General features: G+C 46.8%; 1 protein-coding gene across 3 annotated transcripts in view; it reads right to left on the bottom strand.

The window, feature by feature from the left end:
- Positions 1–24656, bottom strand: part of GPC4 (glypican 4) — a 70979-nt gene that overhangs the window by 20167 nt on the left and 26156 nt on the right. For all 3 annotated transcript variants that reach the window (XM_072876928.1, XM_072876930.1, XM_072876929.1), the window contains 2 exons: positions 18566–18724; positions 4066–4457 (listed from right to left, as the gene is read on the bottom strand). In XM_072876928.1, coding sequence (XP_072733029.1) covers positions 4066–4457; positions 18566–18724 — 551 coding nt within the window. The remainder of the gene's footprint in view (positions 1–4065; positions 4458–18565; positions 18725–24656) is intronic.

Below are 24656 nucleotides of genomic sequence, written 5' to 3'. Positions count from 1 at the left end.
GCCTCCTCCACCCACCACAAACATCTCCAGCAGCTTCCTCTCGGCTGTTAATGTCTCGTGAGGACAGCAGATGAGGAGGTGGATGTATTCCTCACATGAAGCTGTGCATTATTTCATACGGCTCATATCTGTGCTTCCAAATTAAACACCATTTCCTGCATACAACTTTGAAGCTGCTGCCTTTCCCAGGGTTCCCAAGGATGGGCTGGAAGCCCCTTTCCAGCAGCCCAGCTGTTTTGGTGGCAACTACACCTCGTGTGAATTTCAGCACACAAATGCTTGTTGGGAGGTGATCTGGGAGCCTCCAGAGCTCACAGCAGTTCCTCAAACAATCGGACACATGGGCAAGAGGGAAAAGTGGTAAAAGAACCCTAAAACAACAGTTCATCAGCATAAATCTCCAGGAGGGCTGCAGAAAACTCCCACCACCACTGCAACTGCAGGAGGTCCCATCTGCACATCCGCATCTGCAGCTCTGTGGAGAGACAGCGATGCAAACGTAGGGATTCGATGTCACGCGCTTCGTACTTCATACCCCTCTGCTGCTGACCTCCAGCAAGACCTCCCCTCCCAGCCCTTGGGTCAAGCAGGCTCGTCCCAACCCTACAAAACACTGTCAGGGGGCTCAGTCCTTGGCTTCACCTTCTTCTCCCCCGCAACAGGGACCTCCATCCCATACCTGTAGTTGACTTGCACCCAACAAGACCCTGGGCACTTTGCCCTCAAGGGTGTCATGACCCTCAACCGGGCTGTGGGTTTAATCGCATGTAACTAATTAAGGGCACATCTCTGCAGCTTGAGAACTGCCCAGTTGCAGGTTCTCACCCTTTTTTGGCCGCTCTGGGCTCTGGCTTGTATTTGCTCCTTTTTTTCACCCCTGGCTGGGGCAGGAAATGTCACTGCTGGCAGCAATTTAACCTGGCTGATTTTAGTGCTTGTCGAGGGCTAAGTAGCAAGCGAGTGATTAGGGGATGGGCAGATTTCCGTCTCCCGAAGGCAAGGGCAGGAAGGTCAGAGAGAAAGCACCAGGCGTCAGCAGGCGACAGAGGGAAGCGCTGGAGGCCCCCAGCCCCTCGCAGCCCACCGCAGATGCAGGACCCATCTCTAGCAGGCAGAAACAGCATCCTGCATTTTCTTCTCGGATCTGCTGTTCAGAACGGACCTGCAGAATTCATACTTTTTTGGTCCAAAGGAGGGAATTTGAGGGGTGAAGACTTGAGTATCAAAATTGTGGGTTTTAGACACAGTTTGAAAAAAGTCTGTGCTTTCTCTCCATTGTGTGTTTGGGCAGCAGCACAGGGCTTCTGATCCATCCAATGATGAATTAAAGTTATTTCCTAGTATTCTGGCTCAGAAATCAAGCATACTTGCAGCTTTTCAATATTCTGTCTTCTCTTCCTTCACTCCCAAACTCACACAAGAACAATACCTTTCTAAATGCATCTCCCTAGTGAAGATGTAAAAATGTACAGGATCATTAAAAAGCCATCAAGGTTGTTCTACTGTAAAGTGCTCTTTGCTCTCCTGATAGCACCCCAGGAAAGTAAAAAGCAGCTGGGTCTTGCAGTAGTTTGTATTTCTCCTCCTGAGGATTTTCAATTAAACATTTTTAACTTGCTTGTTACAAAACGCATTAAAAGTAAAACTAATTTGCATTACTTTGGACATTTTTTCATAAAGAAGAATAGAAGATTTATCCCTCAAGTTAATCCCTGGTATAAGCAGTCATCCCACTACAACTCCTGAGTGAAAATAATAAGGAAGCAAAGTCAATAGAGTCATTATATAGAGCTCTGCAAAGCCGAGCTAATCTATTATGTAATGTGGGAAGCCCCCAAAACGCAACCACAAAGCAGCAGGCATAAAAACATCAGCTTTTAAACTCGCATATAGAATTTCACATTGTGTCTTGCAGAAACGTGATGTTAGATTTCCACTGAATGAGACTAAAACACTATAGAAAAGATTATTATTCCTTCCACTGCTGCAACTAAAGCTTAGGTATTCAGCAGCAGGGACTTTTGCTACTACTTCAAAAAGTCAATCTGTTGCAGGATTTCCAGTGCAACTTGTGAAACTGAAGTGGAAAGTGTGGTAACTGTGATCGTCCATGGCGTGTGAGCTATTTTTGCAGCTGAGCGGGTCTCTGGCTAACCTTCCACACTTGAGCAATTAATTCTAGAGTTGAAGGCAACTCTACACTTGAGGATCTTCAAAAGGGAAAGAGAAATCACGATGCCACCTCGGGTTCACGACTCTGATTCGTAACAGATGCGGGGACCATAGCCCTTGTGGTCCCATGTCAAGTCTGGAGACGTTTTGATGAATTCTGAGCAGATGGAGCATAAACACGATCCCTCATCCATGCACGTTTACTGCCTGTCAAATGATTGCATATTCCCGAAAACTGTACTGGGGCTTAGTGGACGGACCTCCCACCCGAATACTTCATCCGCACTCTCCAGCAGTGAAAACCCTTTTTCCCTTTCTTTCCGACCACATTGTTTTTTCTTTCCTACCACAACACTACACAGCCAGAAACAAGAGTCACCAAATTTGAAACCCCAACCAAGGGGTTGGCAGGCTTGGCCAGTGACCCGACATGGAGACACAACGGTTGGCCTCATCCAGCACCGACCCTTCCTCCCACATCTCCTTCCCACCACAGGACAGCATCCCTGAGGCTGGAGGACTTTGTGGTCTCCTAAGAGGGACCCCACACGTCACCCATGGAGACCCAGTGGCACGCAGACATGTCTCACGCGAGAGTCATCACTATTAAACGGGGACTCGAGGTGTCCAAGGACCTAAACCTGCCACTGCTGACTTACAACTTGTTCCTGGAGCCTGGATATATTAGTACAGAATCTCTTTCCTTGCTAACATTCTCTGCCCTATCGCACACATGCAGGCTTATCAGAGGCTGTGTTTCTCATTTCTTTTCAAGAAAAATTAACATGGAAGCAGATTTTTTTTCTTTCCAGAGAGACAGTATTTTAATATTATCCCTGTAAGTCAAAGCAATTTGAATTATTATCTCACTTAACGATGCTGCTTGTGCTGCCTCCAAAATTGCATTCTGCTTCTAAGAGTACCTGAACAGCTATTCTTTTCTGGTTTACTTTTCTTTTTTTTTTTTTTCTTTCCCAGCACTTAGGACGATTCAAACTACTACCTGCCCTTTCAGCCTGGCGTTTTATTACTCTGTAACCAGGTAGAGAGAAACTAAACCTCTCTCTGCCCGATTAAATGATTATACTAAATAAATCTTCTATAGCCCACAGGAAATGAGCTGAGTTTGTTAAAAGGAAATCACTAATATTTGTTATCTCACACAATCACTTTAAGGGGATTGTTGACTACCCCTGTTCCCTATACCATACAACTCAGACTAAGTTACAGACAAATCTCATGTCAAAAAAAAGCCACCCCACTTAAACCTCTCCAAAATGGTTTATAAGAAGAGGTAAAAATTTAAGTGACCAACACATCACAGCTGTTTGACCCCCCCAAAAAGTGACTTTACTATAGAAGTCTGAGGTCTAACTCATGCTGTGTGTCTGGCACCAAGTACAACTGGCTCCTACCCTCTCCATATGGCTCCAGCTTACTGTCATCATAAAAGTACTGTTTGCTCATGCTAACAGCCTCTCCCTCTGCCTGGGAGCAAGGAGCAAATCATCAGCTGCTCCGTAATAGATGCCCACCGCATCCATGACTCGCTGTAATTTGAAGGCAATATTAAGAAGAAGATACAGCCATCACACAAGCAAACATGGTTATTTCCAGTGCAGATGGTATTTAATTTCCTGCTTGTTGCTGTTCCCTAGACAGGAGGACAGCATCAACCTGGGGAACATCTCTGCTACTGGGCTGCAGCACTGTATGGTGGCATCCCCAGAACGTGACTCTACCACGCAACGGTACAGCCTACGTAGATGGAATTTGGTTCCACCTGTGCTCAAGTACCAGCAACACCTTTAGGTACCTCGTCAGGACAACAGGGAAAGACGCTACCTATCACTGATCCATGGGACATGGGAATAATCACAAGACAGAGCTTACCGCGGACACTTTGCTCACGACATCCCTCGCGACGGCAAGGCCCTGCGCAAAGGTGCGGGCGGCCACGAATGCTCGTGTCACTTGTAGCTTGAGCTTCCGTGGCACGTCCCCAAAGGGCTTCAGCTGCTCGGTGTACTTGCTGACGCACTCGAGGTACTCGTCCGTGAAGTGGTACTGGGGGTTGACCAGACGGAACATGCGCTCCAGCAAGCGCGCCCAGAACTCATTGAGCATCTCCTCCAGGTTGACGTTGCCACCCACATAGTACCGCTTCAGCTCCACGAAGAGGTCCTTGAACAGCTCCGAGTTCTGCATGTACAAACGGCCATACGTCCGCACGAACATGTCATTCAACGACTTCTCGGCGTTTTCGAGAAGTTCTTTGAAGAACTCTAGAAAAGAGGAAGAGAAGCCATGGTAAACACCGGCATTGGGTTGTGCGTTCACACACTTCTACAACCACTGCCATTGCTTAACTGGAAAATTTAGCACAATGAGACCATCACCCAAATGAAATGGAAAGTTAAAGGTCTCCCTAAAAATTTTCAAACCATTTATGTATCTCAAAATTCTTGATTACTCTTCAGAAACCAACCCCCCCAACCTCTCTCAAGATCCAAAGACTTGCATGAGTGAAATCTCTTTTGATGCAAACCTGAATTACATGACAAAAGTCAGCAAAACAAAAACGAAAAAAAAAGGCACACCAAAAAAAAGGCCAGTCTCTTATGTTCCCATTCAGCCATCTTAAAAGAAGCAATTTCAAAGCAAAAGACTATCGGAAAGCAAAATGAAAAAAAGTTTGTTTGGGTTTTTTTTGTTGGTGGTGGGGTTTTTTTGTTAAACAGACGTTTTGCGTAAATGGGTCTTTCTTTTCAGTTCTTGTCAATTCATTTTCTGGAATGATCATAAACCAGCCTCAAAAATCAACAAGTTTTAATACATTTTAAAAATAAACCCAAAAATCTACCTGTGGGTTCTTTCTCCCATCTTGCAAGTTTGTCAGCTCTGGGGCAGGGCCTGTCCCTAATTATGTAATTGGTGCTGATTGCAGACAGGGCTTCAGATGTTTGTGGCAGTACAAAAACACCACAATTAAGCCAGAATTTGCTCAAAATCCAAGGGCTAAACACTTGGCACAAGAACGACAAAGAGATTTTTCAGATGACAGTGGACGGATGGGGGCCCTTGGGTTTCATCACTTTCTAAAAGCAAATCCCCACTTCAGTTCACCCCCCGAGCACCAGACAGCCCGTGCCGGAGAGCAGCCACTGCCAAAGCGCCATCACCGCATCTTGGCAGTGCCACATAAGTCTCCGACACCGATAACAAGCTGACCATGTCTGGCACGTCAGATGCATCTGCCAGGTCAATTTAAAGAACATCCCCCGCCAAGACAGTGCCACCAAAGCCTTGGCACGTGGGTCTAAGAAAGACCACCCTACTGCAAAGCCTTTGCCTTGGAGATTTGGAGTAGATGGGTTAAATTAAAAAAAAACATAGGGGAGGGGTCCATTAAACCAAATGCATTTGGGCCATTTTGGAACAAAACTCCATGCTACTTGGCCTTGGGAAGGAGCTAAGGAGAGCAAGGGTAGGTGCCACCAGGACAAACCACCATGTGCCAGCGGTGCTCACGCCGGGCTGCCGCCCGTTTGCTCCAACCCCTCGGGGGACACCCCGGGGCGCGGGCGCAGCCCCTGCACCGCCACGCATGGCGCAGGCAAGGAAGCGTATTATTTTATGCATGCCACCAGCAATTGAGGATTCTGACCTCTGCTTTTCTGTGACTCATATTCAACAAATATTTTTTAATACAACATGCCTCTGTGGTTTTTTTAATCCTCAAAGGAGTAATGTTTAGAGCCAGAAGTTGTTAGAAGGAGCGGGGGGGGGGGCAGATATTTTGGCCCAGTGTGAATTTAAACCTTGTTAAAATGTATTACAAGTATGCTGAAGTTCAGATTTTCGTCTTCAAAGTGCTCCAGTACAAACAAAGCCTAACACAGAAAACATTTTCTGGAAAAACTGAAACATTCTTCAAGTTCCTGACGAACAAAGTCATGGGGCTCTGGGCCTGACATGGCTGTATATAATGCAGCCTCTTAGGAGCACAAAAGAAATGATCCAGGGAAGAAGAGATTGATTTCAAACACCCGACATGTCCTCTGTCCAGTATCAGCAGGAACCTCCACTTTCGTTCCCATGACTGGCATTTCCTCTCCAGGAAGATTTTTTTTCTGTGGAGTTTATACTATAGAGATTAGCTTAGTGTATATTAATTTCTAATTCACTTAATCATTTTGAAGGCTCACTTCCTTCCTTTGCTCAGACCTTTCAGCATAACCAAATAAGTTGTTTATTTAAATACTTTCATGCCAGGCACAAGAGCTGGCAGATGCATCAGTAAACTCTTCAAAAAGAATTAAGATTTTGAAATGATATTGATGGGAAATCTATTAAATACTCCCAACCACCAGTCTAAAGGAACCCAAAGCAATGTTTTAAGCCAGGAAAGTTATCTCAAGTAATACCTCCATATTATCATAACCAATTTATTCTCCTGCCCAAGCTTATTTTATTGGTTACACTCCATAAGTGGAAGTTGAATAAACAGTATCCAGGCTTTACAGCACTTCATCTCTTAGCAATTTTTCATGTGGGCTAGAACCAGGTATATTCATTAATTAACCTGAAAAAAAACTTGCAACCTAATTAGCAGCAAATACCTGTGCACCTGCAGTTTTCCAGCCAGCAGCTTTTCCTTCCCCAAAAGGAAGGTAAATAAAGGAAATGAAAACTTCCCACCAAAACCAGCCACTTCTAAAACCCCAACACAACGCTGCTGAAGGAGGCACCACGTACACGCAAAGCCGTCATTTCTGGTTCGAGCGCCAGCCAGCGTTTTCACAGGCAGAAAACACCCGTTGTCAAATGCCACTTTCCAAATAAGAAGGGGCGGAGGACAGAGGCGGCTGTGTGTCCGCAGCAGTCAGCACCCACCCTCCCGCCCCGCCAAGCCTGCCCGCCAGCACGCGCCTGCATCCCCCAGCCGCACGGGTGGGACACTCTGGTGACTGGCGCCAGTGGCTTGGCCCATGGGTGGCCTCGCCGGCACCTCGAGGCTCCTGGGGCGGCGACGAGGTTGGGCAGGTGGGGAGAAGGGATGCCGAGCACGGCACCGGGGACGAGGGGCCACCTCACGCCAGCACGCAGGGAGGGACCCAGCAGCGGGACGTGCACAGCGACATCTTCCTCCACGCAATGCACAGCACTCTTAACTTGGTCAGCAGCAGGGATTAAATTATTTTTATTAATATATGTATATATATACACCCCCACACACACACGCACACGTTTTACTCTAGCTGTTGGCATATTATAAGTCTGCATACTCAGTTTCTGTCTCCCCATCAAGAAATCAGCTTGGGCACAGTAAGGAACATTAAGCTTTTCTCTGTGCAAATCATGGGCGTAGGTGTCTGCAATGAAGAGAGAAAGCCCAAAAGTCCTTTTTATGACTTAAATGCTAATCTGACTAGTAACTCCCTACATCTAATTAGATATTAATTCTCCCCTTCACAGAAACAAGCTGATTAGCAAACACCAACGTAACCCAGCATTAACCTTGCCACCACAAGAAGAAAAATGGCAGGTTCCTCTCTTAAGTCTTGACTGTTTGCTGGGTAAAATAAATGACCACCTTTCATTTGTATTAGAAGTTGACTTGTTCTCAAACAAAGCAAACACACAAAGGCCTCGGTTGCTTATTTTACAGCACTGTAAAAGCACATTTTACAGCTGTGTTGCAAGCAATCTGTACTCATTAAATTATCACTCTGACAAGCTTCCTGTGAAAAGCTGTCAAACGCAAACATTTTTCACAGACGACAAATCATACTTTGCCGGTGCTCTCCAAGACACTGCTATCCGGAGGGATGGCAGGCTCTCTTTTCCCTACCAGTTATCTTGTTTAAACTCCCAGAACAAGGGCTGGCCCCTCTGTCGACAAACAGGCATAAGCACACACACAACGCCGGGAAGAGCTTCACAAACTGACCCGCGGGAGCAGCACGTGGCTTAGAGGTCTCTCTGGTTATCCTAGCTAAGAGCAGAACATGGAGAGATGTCTGGGTTACACGGAGAGGACAGACCGCAGACGAGGCTCTGGGCTAATGTGGCTCAGCCAGCTCTGGTCCAACCTGATACGGGAGCAAGTCCACACTTTACTACCTCAACCCATCTCAGCTAAGCCCTGCTGATGCAAAGTCATCTTGTCACTCGGGGCGATGCTCAGGAGGACGAGCGCAGGGGTGAGGGTACCAGCGCTGCCGTCTGCAGAGCGCGGCCAAGCTGCCCGCTGGGACCAGAGGCACACCACCTTTCCTAACGCCAGGACGAAACTTCAAAATTTCTCTGTATTGCAAAATAAATCCTGTGGACGCTACGGACTTTGATGCTCAAAGGAAGATGACATTTCCAATGCAATTAACTTTTAGAGATAAAAAAGGCAGTAATCTGCACTCAGGCAATCTACAGCTCTGGGCTCTGTTTATTCTTTTAACCCGTTTGAATTTCAGGGTAGAATTTCAATGCCCAACACTCAGGGAAAGCCTAGAGATGTCATGAAACAGTAAGACGACTAGAAGTGACATATCTGGTATTTCTGCAATAAGAGTCCTGGGAAAAAAATAAATAAATAAATCGCTGCTTTTGAACAAACGCTTCCATAAAAGAGCACAGTGGGAAAACATAACCATAGTTACTTGGTAATTTCTTTTTTTCAGGTAATAAGATGTATTACCTGTTTGCAGCTTGAGGGCAGACCAGCCCTGCCAGTAACCCAGCGCAGGAGAGCACCGCGCCTCCCCAAGGTGCTTGCACATGACATCAGTTTCCACTGCCAGAATAACCCAAAACAACCTTTCTTCCAAATTGCGGATACATGAGCTACTTGAAGAAACACAATCACTCCACTCACTGCAAGGCACAGGGCAAATCCCACCTCTAGACAATACATCCACTTCCTTGGATTTTTGTACCCAGTATTTTTTTTGATCTTGGATTCATAGGTCTCATCTGAAAATAACCTTTTTTTAAGTAAGAAGGGATGCAACATTTTCCTGTTTCTCGTGCTAACGTTTTCAGATATATTAAGAGTAGGATTTTCATACAAGAGGGCTTTTGATGAGGAGAGCCTGCTGATGTAGGGCACAGTCCTACCTATATCAAAGGCAGCTCCTGGAAACTGGATGAACACATCAAAGGGGCACGTTCCCCTTCACCCACAGGCAGGTTTGGCATTTCCCTACGAATGCTGGTGACAAAGGAAGAAGCAGCAAAACTGCCTGGCCTGAGCTGCCTCCTGCCACCACCGGCACCATCTGCCCCTTGGCAGGACCGAAGCACTGGTGTCCTCTGCCCCTCCAGCCATGCCCCAGGCAGGGAGTCCTCAGGGCTGAACCCATGGCCGACCACCACAGGAGTGCAAAGTTTTGCCTTGAATTTCCTGATCTTCAGGAATGAAACACATTTATTTCAGAGAATAATTTCCCGGAGAAAAGCACGGCACTCCACAGCACCCTGCTTGCTCCTCTTCCAGCAACTGCAAAGAGTCAAACCATGAGCAACCCAGGGCTCAGCACCAAAAATTCACAGTTTTTAGAGCAGAGAAAACCTTAACTGCAGAGCAAAAAAGGCAGTCTTATCCAAGAGCTCAGCAAGGCCATTGAGCCAACATGCTCTCTACAGATGCCCATCTGTTGGCCATGTACGGGTGTGCTAGTGTCCTTCCAAAAGCAGACCAGGGCTACCATGCACCTTTCTGCTCCCAAAGGCCGCTGGACATCCTACATTTCCCATGCACCAGGTTTGCTTAGTTTAGAGCTGTGTTTTCAATTGGCCTTATTCTGTTTGAGGTTTCCAAATTAACTACGCAAACAGATACCAGGTAGACATGCAATTACTCAACACACCTTAAAAAACAAATAAAACCAGGCTCAAGCACGCAGAGAGAACATGCTGAATTTTTATGGGCACAATTAATTACTTTCAGATAATTTGCCACCCAGCTTTTCAGATATACTCTTAATATGTTGTCCAGATTATGATTAATTAAGGACCGTCTGTCTTACTGAAACCTTTAATTTGCTTGTCTGTATAGACAATTATGCTTTCTAGTGCGTACAGGAGAACACTGCCACAAGGAGATTAACTATATTTTCCTCATAAAATGGTTTACTCATAAAATGTCCCCAACAGCAAGATGGATTCCCAGACAAATGCTCTTGCCCGAGCCGCGGCCCCGAAGGCTGTGCCGCGGAGGGGCCGGCACCGGCACCATCCCACAGAGACGTGCATCTGTGGATGCAAACTCCACCCTGCAGCTGCTCCTACCATGTGAAGCAAAATTCAATCCAGGCAGATAAAAGGAATTTGGAGGAAAAGAGACAAATGTTTCACAGCTCTTTTCACCTCAAAGGTGAAGCCATCCGTAGCCATGCCACCTACTCCAAAGGAAAAAGAGATTTTTTTTTTTTCTTCTAAATGTGCCTCATTACTTTTAATATGCCTTCACTTCCTTTATTGCATATACCACATTTGTAATTTCCACCAAGGAAAAACAAACCATAGCTTAACAACCTTTTTCCAGAAGTGTTGAGAAACCGATGAATACATAGTGTTAACACATTTATTGAATATGAACTCAGGAAGGGCAGGGCAAATCCACAAGCTGTTTCTCTGTCCTGTTTTCAAACATGTGTTAGCACTTACTGACATGGGAAGAACTCTTCCGCAGAGTTTGAAGAAGTACAGGCTTAAATCATGCCAGTGTCACAGCAACAGACCTGACCTTGGAGAACTGGGAGGCCCAACATCATCTACCCAAACTTTGCTTGATTAGTGAAAGGTTTCAAGACAGTAACAACAACTAGGCTGCAGCCTCATAGGAGAAAAAAGAACCGTCAGAAAAAAAAGGATTTCTAGAACTTCTTGTTTCTTGAGGGCCCAAGAACATGATCTTCATCTGCACCCCAGGGCTGGCAGGAGCCCAGAAGAGCAGGGAAGAAGCTAAAACACAGCATGAGATCACCGCCATCACACTGAGACCGAGCTTGTTAAAAGAATAAGAAGCAACAAAGGAGGGGGGAAAACCAGTATGAGATTGCTGTCTGTGATTCAAGAAGCAAATAGCAGCACAAAGCATCCTGCTACATGTAACAGTCATCCCATGAATTAGGAAAGCAGCAACAGCAGAAATGCCCTTGGTCCCCTCTTGGTCCATCCCACTGTGCTGCATCCCACACAGCAGGACGAGCCCAGCCTTTGCAGCCTCCTCGTCCCCATTTCCAGGGACCGTCACTACTCACGCGTCCCATTCTGGGTCAGCTATAGCGGGTTTCTCCTGCCACTCCCACACTGCCTCCTCCCTGAGCAGCAGGTCCTTCATTCCCAGCTCCTCCATCCTCCTCCTCGTCTCCACAACTCAACAGCCGTCTTCCCCAACGCACCTCCCTTGCCGCTGCTGCTTTTCCCTCCATTTGCTTGCTCTTCCCTCCGCTTCCCCCCCCCAAGTCCAATTTTCACTGCACCCATTCCTCAATCTCAACTGACCTTTCAAACACATTATTATTTCTCAGCTGCTTTAGCCTGCTGACCCAGGTCCATTTGGTACCAACACATCAACTTCCCACCCCAAACAGCAAACATCATCTGCAAAATCTGGAAGCGAGTTCCTTCAGGTTGCCTCCCGCGTAGCCCCATTTGGATGAGCTTTCTGGGACACTCACTAAGGTATTTCACACATACGTATTTTTCCAAGCCTCCCTTCCTACGACTGCTGTTGAAGAGCTTGAGGAGGACCCGTGCTGCTGAACAGTAGGGATGGCTTTCTCATTCCTGTTACCTCAGTTCCCCTCATCTCGTTATATTTGCACGGAGAGCTCTTCCAGCTAGGGCCACCATTTGTTCATCCAGCATGCAAACAGCTGGACACTAAGACATTACAGTACATTTAACACTAACAAAATAGCTCCAGCTCTGCACCCGTGGAATATCACAGCCCCAAGCCCACCACAAGACCCCAAAATACCACCAACCCAACGGGCATCCAGGGAGCAGCTCTCAAGACTACGCAAGCAATAGAGCCCGCACATAGGCTAGGTGACTCCTTTGTGCAGGAAGGAGGAAGAGAGAGTTAATTTTAAACAGACAAACAATAGCTCATTGACTGGTTGACAGCAATTAGTAACCAGAGAGCACCAGGCACGTTTCCTGTAGCCAAGTATAAAGCGCACAGCCCGCATCTTTGCTTTTGGAAAAAAGAAAAACAAAAACAAAAGGGTAAGAGCAGTTTACCTGTGATCTTAACAGCAGAACTGCTTGGACCTGAGATGGCAGAAGACTGTTTGATCCCTCCAAGCCCATACACAAAGCGGTTTTGCCCATTGCTGAAGTCTTTGGTCTGTTACAAAATCTAGTCTCTCTCTCCCTGCCCCCCCCCCGAACCTACAGGGCAGGAGGCTCCCCCTGTGAGATCTCCTCCTTCTGGGATGACTTGACCTCAGGATCTTTCTGAGCCTCCCAAAACAGAGGTCTGGTCCCCCACTGTCAGACAAGCATCACCCTTCTCAATGAACAAGACTAAAAATCACAGTGGTTTATGTACCTCCTTAAAAATCTCCAGGTGGAGAGGAGCCAGTTAAAAGAAAACAAAGAATAAACCAATTTCCACTGTACAGACAGCAGACAACTTGTTTCATTATTGTTGCAGTGAGTGGGAAAGCACAAACAAAAGCCCGCAAGTGGGATTTTCTAAAGGAAGTGTGTTGGTGGTTGCTCCCTCCTGCTTCTCCTACACCACTCCATCCCCACCCTGCGCAAGAACAGGTCTGAAACCAAGTCTGAAGGACTGGCTCTCAGCAACTGCTTCTTCTGCAAAATTTGAGGGACCTTCCCACTGTTTTCTGCCCTGGCTGGTATAAGGTTTGGTGTCATCCCTTTCTGGAGACGGAAGAACGAGGCTGTGCCTTCATCTAGACGTGAGTGGCAGCAGATAGACAAAACCACTGTATTATTCCTACGTTAATGATGCATCGTCATGGGCGCACTCGCCAGAGGACAGGTTGCAATGGTAGAGCTCTCTCCACCACACGGATTTATTCAGAAGCACAAACACCACGTGGCTCTGGCACAGCAAGCATCAAAGGTCCACCGGGTCTCTCCTCTCAGCACTCCTGCTGTGCCACAACACCCGGAGCTGCCTCCTGCGGAGATAAATGTGCTGGCAGCCAGGACTAGCCCCACGGTCCTGGATGCCACGGACACAGGGGACCCTGGCACATGAGCAGGATGAGGCCCCAGGTCTCTGCTCTTGCAGGCAGTTTCCAATAAGAGAGTTAATGCAACATGAAGGTCCCCAAAGGGCAGTTATTTTGGTAAGGCAGAGCGTCCCAATGGTCTGCCAAATTCTAACTATAGGAGCGGTGGGCTGGGCACCTGTGGGGCTCGTCTTTCACCGTTTGCCTCCGCACTGTGCGGGGAGCGGAAAGGAGACCACCGAAAGCTTTCCCTCGTCCCTCCTGTGTCATTCCCGGTTATTAACACTTCCCAGCCACGTGTCCCGCTGTCCCAGCACACCTCCCTACTAGCTCCTACCTGGAGACAGCAGCTGGAAGCCAAGGGTTATCTGAACAATGAAATCTACATTCAGAAATGAGGTTACGGGGGGGGTGGGGGGGGGCAGGGTTCCCCAGTTTCAGCAGTATGGAAGGTATTTGGCCAATGCCCCCCCGACTAGTCACTCAGATGCAGCCACAACCCAGTTACTGGAAGTAATTCATGCACCCCAGAGTAACACAGGGCTCGCACTAAAAGATAAAGGGCCCCCCGGGATGCTTCAAAGATGCAGGCCACGACCGTGCTTTATACCTGTGGCTATTTTGCCCGAGACAGACACGGAGCCCACAAACAGGGGTCCCTCACCACGCAGCAGACAGGTGGGTGCACCACGGTCTCTGGGACACCCGGCCGGCTCCTGCTGCCTGGGTTCGGTTCCTTCCTGCTCATTGTCCCAAAGGGGTTTCGTTTTACACTTCTCTATTTGTTTTATCTTAAATGCTAATGGAAAAGTCAGGGGGAGCGGATCAGAAACGAGACTCTCGACATCTAATAGCTTCCCCGATGCTGGCTCGGGCTGTGCCATTTCGTACAAATCCTTCAGTCACTTGGGCACTGGGAACGCCAAACCTATTGCCAGCCCAGCCCAGGGATGGACCATCCCACGTTCATCTCCTGTACATGTCATTCCTGTACAACAAGGGTTGCAGAAGCTTGCTCGCCTTCCCTAAATCCAGAGCATGCAGAAGAAAGGGACAAGACTTGGTTTACGTGCAACAGCAAAAGCGTTTGTGAAATGCAGGGGCAGGAGAACAAGCAGCCACTTGCTGGACTCAGCCCCACAGGGCAGAGGCTCAGCAGCCCCTCTGCTCATGGGGGCTTCGGGCTCTGTCTGCCCTAATCACTCTGCAACCAGCCTATAAAAAAGTAAAAAAAAAATTGTTTCCCCCCCCCGAAAAGGCCTAGCACAACAGTTACGTCTTATGAGAGATTTAGGAAGTGTCTTTAATAAGAAAAAACTAAAAACATCTTATCTAGGAAGCAAGAGAATAGCAGAAATGCTGAAGAAAAGTTATGGGCTATGTCCTGTCCCTGCTCCAGTTCCTCAAAACAGCTGAGCAACTTCCCCAAAGCACTGCTTGGCTAGCACAGACCCAGGCATGGAAAACTTCAGCCTAAAAGGGCAAAAGAGGTGAAAGCTCAAGTTTAATAAATGGGACCAAGCGTTTATGCAATCTTAATGTCACCATTAATCCTATTAATGTTATTAATCCCTGGGAGAGGGAAGGGGAGGGCACTAACTAGCGAAGATGAGACAAGGCAAAGGAGATTTTAAAACACACACCACCACTACCACCCCTTTTTTTTTTTTTTTAAGCCCTGACTGCTATAACTGCTTCTGTGGCATGAGATGTCATCGCAGTTGCACAGCTTTGTGGCTTTCCCATGGCTGTTATTGTCACGGAGGGAGATGCTTACATGGACAGAGAATCTCACCCACAAATTTCTCAGTGAAGCCCATAAACGTCTATCTGAGATCATGTATGCCAGAAAAACCAGCAAATCTTCACCTTAAAAACTTCTAACAACGGGGAATCTGACAAGTCCCATAGTATTTTTTATTTTATTAAAAAAGCATTTCCCTTACTACTGAAAATATATCCCTTACTGCCACAGTGGGATCGGGCTAGTTGATTAAGAGGAGATAATACATTTCTGTATGGCTTTGGTGTCAGATCAGAGCAACTCTGGCAACGGTTCCAACGGCACACAGCACTCCGAGAACAGCTGATGCGAACGCTCCAAAAGCCACAGGGCACCACAGCCTCCATCCAAAGGACGTGCCACCACTTCGACTGTCCTTCTGCAGCAGCAACTGCTGCAGAGGTCAAGCACATAACGGAGGTAGCAGGGGTTTGCTTCTCCTTTCAGACCTCAATGTCAAGGCTGAGAGATTAGCAGCCAGAGAACCCGCAACAAAGATTTTGAAAGAGCTTGAGCACACAGTTTGCTGCTTGAGCTGCATCCTGGAGCGGCCTTTCACAGCACGGGGATGCATCACCCTGCAAGAGGAGCGTTCGTCCCACTTGATGGGAGACCAGTTAAGTGAAGTGAATTCAGTCTCTGCAATAACTCATCTTGCCTGCTCAGCCCCTCTACACAGTTGTAGCTCAGAGGATTTCTTGTTAAACAGAGGAAGGTGCATGGCTCGTTTTGTGTCAGCTTTATTTTCATTTGAGTGGATTTAGCTACTAGCAGTGAGGCAGCCCTAAAGAGCTGCAAATGCTAAAATCGGAGCATGGGCCCATGCTCTGGAAGGGATCGCGTGCTTTTCAAATCCCATACCTAGAGGTCGGGACAAATGTGTGGGTATTGATCATCTCCCTGTCCTCTAGACTGGGCACGTTACACCACAAAAGGTGGGAAGAATTACATTGGACAAGGAGAACTCAAACGTGCAAGGCAGAACAGACCACAGCTGAGCCGATGACCAAGCACCAGGACCGAAGGAAGGAAACACCACACCACAAGCAGCCGATCACTCAGTAAGAGGCTCTTAAAACCAAACCAACAAAACTACCACAGCACGCTCAGTCATGGCACTCCAAAATTTTTGCAGAAGAGTCTGAGAACCTCAGACAGGAGACTCCCTAACCTGCCCCCACCACCAGCAAGAGTGCTGCTGAAGAGGGGGTGCCTTCAGCCTCCAGGTGACTGGGCTGGAGGGAGAAAGGCAGTCATGATTAAAAGTCTTCCAAGAGGTAAATGATGGAGGATAGTAATCAGTTAATCTCTGCTTCCACCCCAGGTAAGATTAAAAAAATCCCTAAATCATCTTTGTCTGCAGCAAATGAAGACTGAGATCTGATATTAGCAAACGCTCAAAGACGGGGCCATTAGGCTTTGGGACAAGCTGAGGAGGTTGCTAATTCTCCTTCATTAGTTTTGTACAGGGCAGAGAAACACCCTTCAGGGACAGGCTGGGCACAGTAAATCCAGCTTCCAGCAACAGGATCGCACCATCCCCTCCCAGATTTGCCTGTCAAGGACTCCCAGGGCTAAGATCAGGATGAGACCAGCGCAGGGCATGCTGTGAGGGGCTGATGAAGAACCACGTAGCGCAAACAAAACAGCTTGTACAGGGCTCCCTATCAAAGCTCACCCATTTTGAAGCCTTGTGCTTTGACAGGTATCCAGCTCAGCTCAGCTTAGCTTAATATCCCCCTGCCATCATGCAGCCCTGCAGCCATCTCTCACCCTACAAACGGGAAGACACACCTAGCACTACGTCTGCACCACGTCAGGGATGCTAATACAGTGAACCGTGCATGCTCTTTGTTTTCAGTGCTGCATTTCAAAAAGCCTCATTGTTCATTTAAGGTGAAGCAGATGCTGTTCCTCTGGTCTCTTTGAAGGGGCTTATCTATGGGCTGGATTTCATTAAGTGTCTTGTTCTGCATTTAGTAAGCTTGCAAGTCTAGACACTTTGGTTCTCTATCACCCCTTTGGTGTACCAGCAGGTAGAGACAACAGAGGTTAAGAGGGAAATATTTAGCTAGCAGATTTAGATGCTATCAAGATTATTGCATAATTCCACTTTGACTCACTACAATTTCGTACCCAGGGACTTTTTCGCTCTCCCGAGCACCAATCCCTTTTGAAAGAAAGGGACTGATACCTGCTGCAGTAGAGTAGAGGAGGTCCCTGGGAAGTTCAAGGCACAGACTTTGGGATATTAGTAGAAAATCCATGTTGAACCAATGAGTGAACAGGGCAGAAAAAGGTCCAGAGGAGCTGTGCAGTGGAATTGCCCTCTACTACCAGATGGCGATGATGATGTATGAGCAGAACAAAAGTCTCAGCAACCCTGTCCACCTGGCTCTTCAGATATTTCAATGTGCAACTGGGTGTCACCTCATTCCCCCAGCCAACAAGGACAACCCAGGCAGGAGCCTGACGCCCTGCTCCTCCCTCCTGGGGCTGCCCAGGCGCAGGGGCCGCAGTGACCAGGAGCACCGAGGTGCCTGCAGAGCCCCGTGGGAACTGCCACAACCGAGAGCTCAGCAGCAAAACCAAGAGATGCTGCTCAGACCTCAGCCGGGTGCTGTGCCTGATGCTTGGGCACCAACTTCAGCTGTTTGTAAGAGGGATGTACCAAGGCACCTGGTTTCTTCGGAAGAAAGGCACCTGGCTGCAAGGTGGGCAATGCTGGGACGGTGTGTGCCAGCTACCTCCAGAGGGAGTTTCTTCCTGCCTCTCCCATGAGCTGGGCATGCCCTATGGAGACCCAGTCTGACGGGACACCACTGCGGATCCGAGGGCAATGCTGAGACAAGTCATTTGCTTATCAGTCAGCGTCACTTGAGCGACGGGAACTCAACCGAGACTTTGTTCATTTTGCTTCTGACCCTGCATCACACTTGAACCCTCGGCCTCCGCACAAAATCAGCTCTGTACTTATCTGCTGCTCTGCTTAGCCCCAAAGGCTAAGTGAGATGGATACAAACCCTGTTGGTTCACAATATGCTGGGAAAGATCAGCATTTTTGTGGATCAGGGCTGCAAGATATGCGTGTTACAATTACATGCATTGTGGGGATGTACCAGCAAAACTAACTGCAATCTTACATTAAGAGCAAAATGGTTTTTCTAAAGATTAATCAGAAAGATAAATCTCTCTCTTTGGGAAACAAGCAGCCATAATCAGCAAATATTTCTCTCACGGGATTGCAAAACAAGGCATGCTCTGCCCTCCGAGCCATGAGTCATGAACTTCCCCAGCAAAGGGGGAAGCAGAGCCCAACAACTGCATAGAGAACAATAGGATGGGGATTTTTTACATTTTATCCAAAGGAGAGCAAGTTCAAGGTCTCTGCACTTACCATCAAACTTCTTGTATCGGGAACTAAACATGGTTTGTAAGTGATTGCTAAGCTCTACGACGGCGTTTCTGAAGTCTTGTTTACTCTGCTGACTGTACTTCTCCTCCATTTCTTGAGAGCAGCATGTGTAGCCTTGCGAGCAGACTTTCAAGTGGTCACCTGAAAAGCAGAGAAGAAAATATCCCAAGTTAAAAGGATTCTCTACACAAGGGCAAAGAGGTCAGCTTGCAAGGCAGGGGGTGCGAGGACCCGCAGTACCATCTCCTCCAAAGGAGACCCTCCTCTCACTGCAAGCGCTGGACCAGGCATATCAAAACCTGATTCTGTAGAGGAACTTTATAGCAACACATGTAAATACAATGCCTTGTCTTTCTGCAAGAACATTAAAAAGTGTCCTCTTACTTATTCAGTTAATAAACAGAATAAACAGATACTCATCTTGCACAGTATAATTTGAAGAACCAGCAAATTGACCTGTATATACTATGCTATCTCCCGTGAAGTTTTTGCTGAGTATTTTAATTACTTCCAATTAATTCAGTTAATACACAACACAATATCAATGCCAATGGTCCTTTTTGCACTGATAAATCCTTTTTCTTCGCCCCCCCCTCCAATTATCACAGGAGAAGTAATCTCTCTCAGAAACACAGTTATCACTGATATTAAAATATACTTGTTTTATGCAACCGCTCATGAAAAAGCTTTATATTTCCCAGCTCCTAATTTTACAGTTTTCTGTCATCATCCTGGGCAAAATTGGGTGTTTGTTTTGGAGAATTCAAACAGATTTTTCTTCCTTCACCCTGAAAGATAATTCTCTCCTAAAAGACATCTGGCTCAAGCTGAGGAATCATAAAGTACTTCAGTATCTACCGTAGCTTCGTTTCAAAATTTCACAGACAATCTGGGCACAGGATCTGGCCACATATAATCTGCTTTTAGAACATCTTGTTGCAGTGCAGGGTGAAGCTGTCCTCTTCTAGCACTACCAATAAAAGACTGCTGTCAGGTTTGGTGGGCCAAGACAAACTCTTTGCGTAGCAATCCTCAGCTCCAGCTTCTCTGACAGGTCCCACAATGCAGCACCATCACAGGCAAGTGGGCTGATGCTAAGTGGTTCAAAGTTGGGCAAATTGTGCAAATCTTTGTCAATGCTGAAGATATGATCAAAACAAGCAGTCAGGATGAGAAACTCATCCTTCCAAGTCAGATGGTATTTTAAAAGACACAGCCTACATGTAAGCTGCTGCCTTGTCTCCCATTTCACACCCCGTTGCCAAACCTTATCCTTCAGCCCGAGGAAGCAGATGGCGAAGCAAAGGCTCTTCCCTACCTGCTCACCCCCCGGAAGCCACCAACAACCTCCAACCACCACCAAGGTTCAGAGACTCATGGCAAGAGCTGCAAAGGATTTCTCAGCCTCCTGCACAGAAAATTACCTCTTCACGACAGGCTGCACTTACTGAAGAGCCATCCTACCTGCTAGAGCATCGGAAATGGGTTTAGAGAAACAAAAGCAATTTTTGCACAGTGCAAAACAAAGCCTGCCCATGACTAACATGAGCGGTTGCTTCTCTGCCCGCCTTGTGCAAGATCTCGTAACAACATCATTTGTGTAGCTTATGAACCTTTGCATCACTTTGCATGACTTTCTAGCCCAGAAATGTTAGTATCTCTCCTTTCAGACACTTAAGGACCATTTTAAAATAAGACAGAAATATTTTTATATCTATCTATCTATCCATCTATAATTCCTAAGAACCTCTCCTCCTAAATCTATTTTCCTTTTGCGCTACAGGGTTGGTTTGTTTTCCCTGGCATTACAGAGAGACCTTGACCAACAGATAATTCTGCCACAGCTAATTTATTGCCCAAGACCGTCCGCTGCTCTTGAATTACGGAAAGCTCAAAGTCTGTTACGGGAAGCAGCACTGCTTAGGCACAGCCTTCAGAAAACACAGAAAAATCTCGCTATCTCCTTACAGATATATTTTTCTTTCATGGACTCTACTTCTTCCCGTCTCAGAGGAGCACCTCCAGCAGCAAATACACGGCATTAAGGGGTGCAGCACCAAGGGATGCAGCTCCATTTAGCTGGATAAGTCATTTAAAAGAGAGGAAGAGGTGCACCCAGGATTTTTGGATCTTGCCCACCAAATCCATCCTGGAGAGCACCTGGGGACTCCTCTATGAGCCTGCCTTACTACCAAGCATTAAAAAAAAAAAAAGTGCACAAGCACCACTGCTTTATTTCACTTTGAATCTCTTTGCTCTGGTTCCAATACAGGACTAAGGCTCCTTGACAAAACAGGAAACAAATAAACAGCAGCAAAGTGGTAATTACAGCGAGAGTGATAGCTAGTTTCACGGTGTCAAAATAATTCAATTTCAAAAGTGTGGAAACAGGGTGGTGTTTTCTGAATTTCTTATGGGGGGGAGTATGTTGGAAATATTTTACCTGAAATGCACTTCATGATTTCAGTACCGTGATGCATGCCTGCCTTTGGTGGTTACTACTTACATACTTTCTATTCTTTTATCTTGGAGGGGTAAGCCTCTACTTGGCAAATTCAAACCTACTGATAGTGGGATTTCCTTTCCTAGTTACACTTTACAGACACTTCTGAAGTTGTCCACAGATGCCCTGGGATCCCTAAAACAGTGGTTTTAACAACTACTCCAATTTATTTATAATTTTTAAAAAGTCCAATGTATTTCACAAATACAAGTAACGGGTTTATATCTATTTATACTATTAAACTAAAGTTACCATCCCACCTAGTGTTACAAAGCAAAATCATTTTTCTTTGATCCCGCTTGTCCCAGATTTGCATGGTGCCTCCCTGGGACACAAGTGCAAAACCAAGCAAGGAGAACACTACTGATAGTAAACCAAGCTTGCACAGATCCCATTTGGTTGATCATAAAGAAATTATGCTCCAAAATGCAACTCAGACATTCAAAAATTAATGACCAAGCAATCCAATTATGGAAGATATTTCTCAGTCATGTCAGCACTATGCAGCCTTGGCCTGTAATCAAGAATTAGCTCTGTCTGGAGCTGAGAGCTCCAGCTACTCAGTGCTAATCGTAGGAGGATGCACTGTGCTACCCAGTGTTAAAAAACAAAGTTTAGGGCTGTGGGCTGCTTTTCTTGCAGTTTTCTTACGCCACAGTGGGAGATACCAGTGGAAAGTCACTGGAAGACACTGAAGCCCCCATTTTCCCATGGGGAGGGTTGTCTTTAACACCTCCACATCCCTGAGAATATATCCTCGTGTCGTGGTTTAGCCCCAGCCGGCAACTAAGCACCACGCAGCCACTCGCTCACTCCCCCCTGGTGGGATGGGGGAGAGAAACAGAAGAGTAAAAGTAAGAAAATTTGTGGGTTGAAATAAAGACAGTTTAATAGGTAAAGCAAAAGCTGCGCACACAAGCAAAGCAAAGCAAAGCAAGGAATTCATTCACTGCTTCCCGTGGGCAGGCAGGTGTTCAGCCATCTCCAGGAAAGCAGGGCTCCACCACGCGTAATGGTTACTTGGGAAGACAAACGCCATCACTCCAAATGTCCCCCCTTCCTTCTTCTTCCCCAGCTTTATATACTGAGCATGACGTCATGTGGTATGGAATAGCCCTTTGGCCAGTTTGGATCAACTGTCCTGGCTGTGTCCCCTCCCAGCTTCTTCTGCACCTGGCAGAGCATGGGAAGCTGAAAAGTCCTTGACTAGTGCAGCAACAACTAAACCATCTCTGTATTATCAACACTGTTTTCAGCACAAATCCAAAACATAGCCCCATACCAGCCACTATAAAGAAAATTAACTCTATCTCAGCTGAAACCAGGACACCTCGCTTGAGCAAAGCAACAGGCACTGACACGGTTTGTAAGAAATTTCATGTCTAGCCTTTGTTTTAAATCAGCTAGCAGAGCTGATCTGTTCAGCATCCATCCACAGGACTGGTCCCGCTTGCAGGGAGAGCAATGCAACGTCCCAGTGTCCCATCGCCTGCTCGGGTGATGGATCCATCATGCGCCCCTTCGGCGAGCGGCTGCGGTGTTGGGAACTGCTTACACCTCCACAGACAGACCCTGAAGCACGGCACCATCAGACAACAGCTTCAAAACACAACAGTGCTACAACCACAGCATGCAGAGGAATGAAAACGAAGCCTGGAAAGCAGCCACTGCCAGTGGTCCACATGAGCATGGACCAGTTATGCACATGCAAAACACCGACCTAGAGCCAAGACCAAAGACAATGCTCTTCGTTTTTCCAACTGGCAGTGAACTCCTCTAAGGAAAAGGAGTGAAAAATATGAGTATTTAGGCCCACTTAAACAGAGATCTAATGTCTATGTATATTATGTAAAGAACACTCATGGTGTGCGCTCACTGTCAAGGACACATTCGGCAATAATTATTTCCCAAGTTAAAACTCATCAAACAATGCCCATACAAGGCAACTCTTCATCTACTGTTGAGTGTTAAAGGCTCGGCAGCTTTTGTAATTTATCACCATGTGAGCACAGCAAAAATATAACTCTGCCACAGCTTCCTTTCAAGTTAGGCTTTTTATTGAATTGTTTGGCAGGGTGTGCAATCATCACATCAGGGGCTGCATGGCAAAAAGAGCTTAAGTAGCAGAGAATGACTCCAAATGTCTACCGCATATGCACACCATCGCTGCAACTTGTCATGGATTTGCAGCAGATCTTTCCCATGGCCTGTCACAGCAAGACTTTCTCTCTATTTTATATTACATATGAATAAAGAGATAGAAATGAGGGACCAAAATTACAAAAGATGCTTGCTCCTTGGCTAGTTAACAGCACACCTCTGGGGAATGGAGGTGGCGGTTTAAAGATAGAAATGCAATGGTACATGATGTTACCATCTGTACATCCAAGGAAATGTGCTCAGAAAGGTAATCTTGCAAACTTATGATTTAAGCCATTACAGAAATGCCACATTTAGCAAACTCCAGGCACACAGAGTTTCTTCCAAATCAAGTAACTATTTTGCAACGTGTCGGAAAACAAGTTTTCATCGAATGAGTAAGTGCAGTGCAAACTCAGGGGCTCTATGATCTTGAAAAGCAGTTCCCTTCACCGAACAATTTTCCAAGACCTTTTCAAAACGCTGTTTCTGGATGTCTAATATGCCTTCCCAGCCTGCTTCTCCTCGTCTTGACCAAGTTCATACTTTAAGTATACCTAGCTGCAAAACTAGCTAAACTTTCAGGAGTGGTTCACTGGGAGGCTGGGGGGTTATTTCTTTAAAACACTGCTGTACACAGTCTAGCCCTTCATTGCAGTTCAGTAAACAAGCCAAAAGCAGTTTACAGTCCCAGAAGTTACTGTTGGACTTTGCTCCCCTGTGAAAAGGCAGACTGGGGTAAGCTGGGCTGGTGGAGGAGTGGGAGGCAAACACTGCTGGGGGATCGGCGAGCAGGGCCACCATTTCAGCCTCATGCTCTGCCTCTTCCCTCTAGCAAACATCGGCTTGTGTCATCTTTAAAAGAGTTTTATGACTTCCTCTGAACCAACTACCAAAGGAATCCCAGACTGTAATGCTGGGCTCTAATCTGATTTCACACTAGACTTGCCTTCTAATTATCACAGAATATTAGGCTTCCACCCATCATATATAATTGACGTGCTACCGAGGCTTTACAAAACCCCCAACAAAGATGACAAGAAACACTAGCATCACCCCCTGAGCAGAGCTCTGCTGCTCCAGCCCCATGTTAACAAGGGGCGAGAAGAAGAAAGAAAAGCATGAGCTTGTGATCGGCTCCGGCGGAGTCACTGAGACAAGGCTACCGAACTGTCCACCCAATCTGATCACCTTTAACTGTACCCAAAATACCAAAACCTGCCCAGTTTTCCTGACTACAAAATGAGCTGGGGATGGTCAGCACCCCCAGGAATGGCCCATGAGCTCTCGCCCATCTGCAACGGTGCTGCCGTAACCCCTACGGGCTATGGGCAGAACTGCACATCCCACGGCCACAACAGTCCCTGCACCCCAAGGCAAGGCTGGGTCACCCTAATCGCTGCTTTTGCTGCTTTGAGATATTCACTAATG

The sequence above is a fragment of the Ciconia boyciana genome, chromosome 12 (genome assembly GCF_034638445.1).
Source record: "Ciconia boyciana chromosome 12, ASM3463844v1, whole genome shotgun sequence".
In the NCBI taxonomy this organism is placed as follows: Eukaryota; Metazoa; Chordata; class Aves; order Ciconiiformes; family Ciconiidae; genus Ciconia; species Ciconia boyciana.
The sequence above is the reverse complement of the archived record's forward strand: the minus strand, read 5'-3'. Positions and strand labels throughout refer to the sequence as shown.